At 40.8% G+C, this 9,287-nt stretch overlaps 1 protein-coding gene across 1 annotated transcript in view; it reads right to left on the minus strand.

Moving 5' to 3' along the window:
• LOC128698069 (uncharacterized) overlaps nucleotides 1–8,230 on the minus strand; it is a 41,724-nt gene extending 33,494 nt beyond the window's left edge. Inside the window, exon 1 of the mRNA XM_053790156.2 lies at nucleotides 7,805–8,230. Coding sequence (XP_053646131.1) covers nucleotides 7,805–7,943 — 139 coding nt within the window. The 5' untranslated portion in view covers nucleotides 7,944–8,230. The remainder of the gene's footprint in view (nucleotides 1–7,804) is intronic.
• Nucleotides 8,231–9,287: the final 1,057 nt, after the last annotated feature.

A 9,287-nucleotide genomic window follows, 5' to 3' on the forward strand; every position in this document is an offset into this window, starting at 1 on the left:
CACCATCATCATCATCATTACGATCATCATCATCATCATCATTACGATCATCATCATCATCATCATCATCATCATCATCATCATTACGATCATCATCATCATTATCTTCATCATCATCACCATCATCATCATCATTACGATCATCATCATCATCATTACGATCATCATCATCATCATCATCATCATTACGATCATCATCATCATCATCATTACCTTCATGATCACCATCATCATTACCATCATCATCACCATCATTACGATCATCATCATCATCATCATCATCATCATCATTACGATCATCATCATCATCATTACCTTCATCATCATCACCATCATCATCATCATTACCATCATCATCATCATCATCATCATCATCATCATTACGATCATCATCATCATCATTACCTTCATCACCATCATCATCATCATCATCATCATCATCATCATCATCATCATCCTGCTGCTGTACACACTCGGGTGTTGACATGGCTGGTCACACTTCTGGTTATATTCTTCAGATTAGTTTCCACTTGCCTCCTCGGGAGTTCTGAAACTTGGGGTCACTGGAGAGCCAAGAGTGTAACATATACACTACAACCTCAACATTTATACACCTGCTTAATGCAATCATACACCAACCTAATACAATAATACATCACCCTTTTACAATCATACACTAGTCTAATGTAACCATACACCAGCTTCATATTTTCATGTGGTAGCGTAATACAGTCATACTCCAGCCTAATATAATCATATACAAACTTAATACAATCATACATTAACCTAATACAATCATATACAGCCTAATGCAATACATATACAGCCTAATACAGTCATACACCATCCTTATTCAATACGTACACCAGCTTATAAGAACATAAGAAAGAAGGAACACAGCAGCAGGCCTACTGGCCCATTCGAGGCAGGTCCAAGTCTCCTACCGGCTTAAGCAAATGCCCCAAAAATAACAAAAAAGGCACAATACCGTGACTGGAACGTTACACAAATAACCCGCACATAAAAGAGAGAAGCTTACAACGACGTTTCGGTCCGACTTGGACCATTGACAAAGTCACACCTAGTCAGGTCAGGTCACACTCACTTAAGGAAGGAACATGGCAACTGACCTAGTAGCACAAGCTAATCAGAGAGCCGCAGTCGGCAGGATCCAGTTACATGACGGGTCTATGTAACCAGATGCAGGTATCTAGGATTTGGAGTCCCACTGCTTGGACTTGTAACAATATATTGTTGTCTATACAAATAAAGGCTGGAAGCTCTTAGAGCTGTGGTATGTTTTCATCCCAGGTATGGTGTTAATGTTAAAATTGTGAAAATGGTGTATTTTGCTTACATTAGATCACTGGTTGATTATGCTGGGCCTCTACTTGCTCTTGTGCTAGACTGGAAGCTTGGATGGCTGGAAAAATTGCAAAATGAAACAATGAAGATCATCCTAGGATGCCTCCGTACCTCCAAAATTCTAAACACGAGGACAGAACTTGATATTCCATGCATCAGAAATCATGTCCCTGAAAGAGATGTCCTCATTGGGGTCAATATGCTCAGACAAACTCATCCAGACCTTTGCACAGAAGCCCTCCAAACTTTCTTCAACACTGGTGAGCACTCTTCCAGATGGATCTTAAAAATTGGAACTGACGTCTGAATGAATGAGATACGTGATCTATGTCAAGTAAGACAACAGTGACATTTCCCACACCATTCCAAACCACTATTACTTGCTTTCCACCTCCCCCCTCCAAACAAGAAAATAATTATTAAATCATAACCAAAGTTTCGTTTTGAAACCAAGCATGATGCTTTAAGTTGTACTGATGCCTCAGTCACATAGCACTCTCACAAATTATATATGCTGATGTCTGTGTTTACCAGTCTACTGGTGAAAGTTTAGAAACATGTGCAACATCTGGATATCTTTATTGTAGACGTTTCGCCTAGGACATAATTAGAAGACAGTAGAACTATATACAAAAGATGAGGTAATCAGTCCCTCAGCCTTGGAGTTAGTGTTCACAGCATCGTGGTGGAGGAAAATCTGGAGCAAAGGCAAGAAGAGGACATCTACAAGACCTTCTTCACGGCTCCTACAACTAACCCATCCCTTTGGGTACGACCTACTTCCACTGGGAAATCCCGCCTACCAGTGACTATGCCCTCGTCTGCTACACGCCCTTATCCACTGACGCCTATATAACCGCCAGTCTTCTTTCCTTTTGCTGACATAACTTCTCCTCCACCACGATGCTGTGAACACTAACTCCAAGGCTGAGGGACTGATTACCTCATCTTTTGTATATAGTTCTACTGTCTTCTAATTATGTCTTAGAATCTGTATTGATAAAGCCACTGGATGGCGAAACGTCTACAATAAAGATATCCAGATGTTGCACATGTGTCTTAACTTTCATATTGTTGATATTTTATACATTTCTTGCACAATCTACTGGTGCAGATGATAGTGCTGCTGTACAGATACTGGAGCACACCTCAACAACTGGCCACCCTTCAAACTGACCTGTTTTCTTATACTACTTCCAATGCGCCCACATATCTAAAGCTGACATCTTAATTAACCATTCTTTATCATCCATATATGCTCTTAACTCCTTCAGTATCAATTGTGGCATACTTGTGTCAGAAGCCAGACTCAGGTACGGTAGAATTGTTGACAGTGGAGTAAGAGTACACCTGTGGATTCCGTCTCACATTGGTCTTCAGATTCATGATAAAACTAATGAACTGGCAAAGGCATTCACCCTCGAGGAAGTAGATTATAATCTAGGGCTGTCAATTAGTAGTTTCAGGACAATAATATGAAAAGATCTTTAACTGAACTTCATTGACTAAAGACCGGGGGAAACTGACACCATTCAGCACTTATCATCACACAATCATGCAAAAGGATTCACATGTCTATATGGTATATCCAAATAATAAGATAGATGAGCTAAGATTAATTGCAAGTGCAGGAAACATAGATATTATTGCTATAACAGAGACCTGGCTCAATCTGAAAGATAGAGAGATGCCCTCTGAATGTCACATACAAGGCTATAAACTATTCCACACTGACAGGGTCAACAGGAAGGGTGGTGGAGTAGCGATGTACGTCAGAGACAATTTAAATTGTTGTGTTAGACAAGATATAAAATTAGAAGCGTCGGCCACTGAATCTGTTTGGTTACAGCTTCTCGAGGGCCGAGAAAAACTAATTTTGGGTGTTATTTACAGGGCCCCAAATCTTGATAGGGAGTGCAGTAAACTTCTATGGGACGAAATTCGTAAGGCATCTACATACGAAAATGTTGTGGTAATGGGAGATTTCAACTATAGACAGATTGACTGGAGCAATTTGACAGGAAATTTAGAGTCAGGTGACTTTCTTGATACGATCCAGGATTGTTTTTTAAAACAGTTTGTGACAGAGCCAACTAGAGGAAATAACCTCCTTGACTTGGTTCTTGCCAGTAGGGAAACACTAATTAATAATCTTGAGGTTAATGATGAGCTTGGGGAAAGTGATCACAAATCCCTCAGTTTTAATATATCATGGAATTCCCCAAATAATGGCAATCAAGTCTCCGTCCCTGACTTTCGCTTGGCTGATTTCATAGGACTGAAAAATTACTTAGGTGGGCTGAACTGGAATGACCTGACTAAAGGTCAGGTAGGTGGTGATGGTTGCCGATATGATGCTTTCCAGGGCATAGTTTTAGCTGCTCAGTCAAATTATGTTCCAAATAGGGAAATCAGATCAAACAAAAATGATCCTAAATGGATGAACAATAGATTAAAATATCTGATTGGTCAAAAGAGAGGCATATATAGGCAAATCATAAGAGGAGAGGGGCAATTAAGAAATCGATATATTCAGTTAAAGAGAGAAATAAAAAAGGGAATTAGAAAAGCAAAGCGAGATTATGAGGTTAAAGTTGCAAGAGAATCGAAGACTAACCCAAAAGGATTCTTTCAGGTATACAGAAGTAAGATCAGGGATAAGATAGGCCCACTCAAAAGTTCCTCGGGTCAGCTCACTGACAGTGACAAGGAAATGTGTAGAATTTTTAACACATACTTCCTCTCAGTTTTTACACAGGAGGATACCAGCGATATTCCAGTAATGATAAATTATGTAGAACAGGACGATAATAAACTGTGCACGATTAGGGTCACAAGTGACATGGTCCTTAGGCAAATAGATAAATTAAAACCTAACAAATCCCCAGGCCCTGATGAACTGTATGCAAGGGTTCTAAAGGAATGTAAAGAGGAGCTTAGCACACCTTTGGCTAATCTTTTCAACATATCACTGGTGCCAGATAAGTGGAAAATGGCAAATATGATACCTATTTTCAAAGCAGGTGACAGGTCCTTAGCTTCGAACTATGGACCAATAAGCCTAACCTCCATAGTGGGAAAATTTATGGAATCAATAATTGCCGAGGCAGTTCGTAGCCACCTTGAAAAGCATAAATTAATCAACGAATCTCAGCATGGTTTTACAAAGGGGCGTTCCTGCCTTACGAATTTATTAACTTTTTTCACTAAGGTATTTGAGGAGGTAGATCATGGTAATGAATATGATATTGTGTATATGGACTTCAGTAAGGCTTTTGACAGGGTCCCACATCAGAGACTATTGAGGAAAATTAAGGCACATGGAATAGGAGGAGAAATTTTTTCCTGGATAGAGGCATGGTTGACAAATAGGCAGCAGAGAGTTTGCATAAATGGGGAGAAATCAGAGTGGGGAAGCGTCACGAGCGGTGTTCCACAGGGGTCAGTGTTGGGCCCCCTGCTGTTCACAATCTACATAAACGACATAGATGAGGGCATAAAGAGCGACATCGGCAAGTTTGCCGATGACACCAAAATAGGCCGTCGAATTCATTCTGACGAGGACATTCGAGCACTCCAGGAAGATTTGAATAGACTTATGCAGTGGTCGGAGAAGTGGCAGATGCAGTTTAATATAGACAAATGCAAAGTTCTAAATGTTGGACAGGACAATAACCATGCCACATATAAACTAAATAATGTAGATCTTAATATTACGGATTGCGAAAAAGATTTAGGAGTTCTGGTTAGCAGTAATCTGAAGCCAAGACAACAGTGCATAAGTGTTCGCAATAAAGCTAATAGAATCCTTGGCTTCATATCAAGAAGCATAAATAATAGGAGTCCTCAGGTTGTTCTTCAACTCTATATATCCTTGGTTAGGCCTCATTTAGATTATGCTGCACAATTTTGGTCACCGTATTACAGAATGGATATAAATTCTCTGGAAAATGTACAAAGGAGGATGACAAAGTTGATCCCATGTATCAGAAACCTTCCCTATGAGGATAGACTAAGGGCCCTGAATCTGCACTCTCTAGAAAGACGTAGAATTAGGGAGGATATGATTGAGGTGTATAAATGGAAGACAGGAATAAATAAAGGGGATGTAAATAGTGTGCTGAAAATATCTAGCCTAGACAGGACTCGCAGCAATGGTTTTAAGTTGGAAAAATTCAGATTCAGGAAGGATATAGGAAAGTACTGGTTTGGTAATAGAGTTGTGGATGAGTGGAACAAACTCCCGAGTACAGTTATAGAGGCCAGAACGTTGTGTAGCTTTAAAAATAGGTTGGATAAATACATGAGTGGATGTGGGTGGGTGTGAGTTGGACCTGATAGCTTGTGCTACCAGGTCGGTTGCCGTGTTCCTCCCTTAAGTCAATGTGACCTGACCTGACCAGGTTGGGTGCATTGGCTTAAGCCGGTAGGAGACTTGGACCTGCCTCGCATGGGCCAGTAGGCCTGCTGCAGTGTTCCTTCGTTCTTATGTTCTTATAGGGAAGATTTCTGATACAAGGGATCAACTTTGTCATCCTCCTTGGTACGTTTTCCAGAGCATTTCTATCCATTCTGTAATACGGTGACCAAAACTGCGCAGCATAATCTAAATGAGGCCTAACCAAAGATATATAGAGTTGAAGAACAACCTGAGGACTTCTATTATTTATACTTCTTGCTATGAAGCCAAGGATTCTCTTGTCTTGGTTTCAGATTGCTGCTAACCAAACCTCCTAAATCCTTTTCGCTATCCGTAATATTAAGATCTACATTATTTAGTTTATATGTGGCATGGTTATTTTCCTGTCCAATATTTAGAACTTCGCATTTGTCTATATTAAACTGCATCTGGCACTTCTCCGACCAATGCATCAGTCTATTCAAATCATCCTGGAGTGCTCTGTCCTCATTACAATGAATTGGACGGCCTATTTTGGTGTCATCAGCAAATTTGCTTATGTCGCTATTTATTCCCTCATCTATGTCGCTTGTGTAGACTGTGAACAACAAGGGGCCCAACACTGACCCCTGTGGAACATCACTTGTGATGTGCCCCCATTCTGATTTCTCCCCATTTATGCAAACTCTCTGCTGTCTATTTGTCAACCATGCCTCTACCCAGGAAAAAATTTCTCCTCATATTCCGTGTGCCTTAAGTTTGCTCAACAGCCTCTGATGTGGAACTCTATCAAAAGCCTTACTGAAGTCCATATACACTGTCATATTCAATACCATGATCTACCTCCTCAAATACCTTAGTGAAGAAAGTTAGTAAATTCGTAAGACAGGAGCGCCCCTTTGTAAAACCATGCTGAGATTCATTAATTAATTTATGCCTTTCAAGATGGCTACGAATTGCTTCGGCAATTATTGATTCCATAAATTTACCAACTATGGAGGTAAGGCTTATTGGTCTATAGTTCGAAGCTAAGGACCTGTCACCTGCCTTGTAAATAGGTATTACATTTGCCATTTTCCACTTATCAGGCACTATGCCAGTTTGTAGTGATATATTGAAAAGATTAGCCAAAGGTATGCTAAGTTCCTCTTTACATTCCTTTAACACCCTTGCAAACAGCTCATCAGGGCCTGGGGATTTGTTAGGTTTTAATTTCTCTATTTATCTGAGGACCATGTCACTAGTTACCCCAATCGCGCATAGTTTATTATCGTCCTGTTCTACATAATTTATTGTTTCTGGAATTTCGCTGAGTAAAAACTGAGAGGAAGTAGGTATTGAAAAGTTCACACATTTCCTTATCACTGTCAGTGATCTGACCTGAGTTACTCTTAAGTGGGCCTATCTTGTCCCTAATCTTACTTCTGTATACCTGAAAGAACCCTTTTGGGTTAGTCTTCGAATCCTTTCCGACTTTAACCCATATACTGCTAAAATATAAGGTAATATAAATAAATACAAAACAGAAATATGCTACACTGTAATATTTTTGTTACCGATTTCATGTTTGCATAAATAATCCATTATAACTGTAACCATTGTAACTTGTTAAGTTATTAAAACTTTGGGGCCCAGTTCCTGGACCCATTATGTACCTCTGTAATCTTTTGATTACCATCCATGGTATGGGTACGGGGTGCATAATAATGATATTAAACTAACAATACTATAAGTGTCAGGGGTCCAAGACTTTTCAAGTACCAATAGACCCCTGGCTGTCTTCAAGAAGGCTTTGCACAAGCACCTAAAGTCAGTACCTGATCAGCCGGGCTGTGGTTCGTACGTCGGTTTACGTGCGGTCAACAGTAATCTTCTGATCCACCATGAGGCCTGGTCACAGACCGGGCGCGGGGGCGTTGACCCTCGAAACCCTCACCAGGTATACTCCAAGTAACACTGAATATAAATATCCTGAGAGTATATAGTACTAATTTATAATTCTAGTATCGTAAATAAGGAATTATATCTTGAGGAACATACCTGACGATCGTTGGTGCTCGAACTTCCATTCTGCTGCTCTGTGAGACTGGTTGATCTGTGGGAGTCCGTAGCTATGTAGTGGTGACAACGCTAGTATTGTAACCCACGCCAGAACTACCAGGCCTCCATTGAACAACATAGTGACTTCTGTTGAAGAACCTGTGACTTCTGTTGAAGACCCTGTGACTTCTGTTGAAGAACCTGTGACTTCTGTTGAAGAACCTGTGACTTCTGTTGAAGAACCTGTGACTTCTGTTGAAGAACCTGTGACTTCTGTTGAAGACCCTGTGACTTCTATTGAAGACCCTGTGACTTCTGTTGAAGACCCTGTGACTTCTGTTGAAGACCCTGTGACTTCTGTTGAAGCACTTTCACTCAAGAACGTAGTCACTTCCGTCCAACGACCAGTAACTTCCGCTGAAGAACGTAGTTACTTCAGCTTGCTTTTCGCTATGGGTGTGCACCAAAAGACAGATTGTTTATGAGAGAAACAATCACAAAAGCGGAAGGTAGTTACCGGCCGGTGTTCAAGGATATCCAACAATCATGAACAATCGTTGCCACGTAAAATGACCAACGAGTTTGTTAATACAAATGCACCAATTCTATATTTATTCGTACGTTTACATTTCTTTCCGTCCAGACAAAAAAAAATAACTGGCGTCAACTAATATCGTTTAATATAATTAATAATTGATGTGTAGACATAGATTTAAATTTGTTGAAGTAATTTAGTGGAATGTGAAGAAAATTGTTTTGATTGAATCAAGGAGCCTTGGTGACGCAGGGAGCGTTGGTGAGGCAAGTAGCCTTGGTGACGCAGGGAGCGTTGGTGAGGCAAGTAGCCTTGGTGACACAGGGAGCGTTGGTGAGGGAAGAAGCCTTGGTGACGCAGGGAGCGTTGGTGAGGCAAGTAGCCTTGGTGACACAGGGAGCGTTGGTGAGGCAAGAAGCCTTGGTGACGCAGGGAGCGTTCGTGAGGCAAGCAGCCCTGGTGACGCAGAGAGCCTTGGTGAAACAGGCAGCCTTGATGCTGGTGTCTGCCAGCTGAGCCTAACGCTTGGCTTTATATAGCGAGTGTGGCGCATACTCCCACACTGTTGGGGGTGACGGGGTGTTGGAGCACCTGACAGGCAGGCAGAGGAAAGACATATCAGGGAAGTGCGTGGGAGTTGCTTTTCCTTTGTTGTGAACGTTTTAGTCAGGGCAAATGGGTGCCTGGGTGTAAGTCGACTGGTGTGGGTCGCATCCTTGGACAAAATTGACCCAATTTGCCCGAAATGCTCTGAATAACAAGCGGCTTTCTGTCATTGATGTCAGCTAGGCCTGTATACTTTGTACATGTACTTGTAGAAATAAAGATATTATTATTATTACATGTCAGGCAAAGGGGAATTTTGTTAACACATAATCCTCTTAAATTCTATTACTTAAAAATATATCTACTGTGTATATTCCTAGACCAGTGCTATTTATTTTTACA

This window comes from Cherax quadricarinatus, chromosome 58 (assembly GCF_038502225.1).
Source record: "Cherax quadricarinatus isolate ZL_2023a chromosome 58, ASM3850222v1, whole genome shotgun sequence".
In the NCBI taxonomy this organism is placed as follows: Eukaryota; Metazoa; Arthropoda; class Malacostraca; order Decapoda; family Parastacidae; genus Cherax; species Cherax quadricarinatus.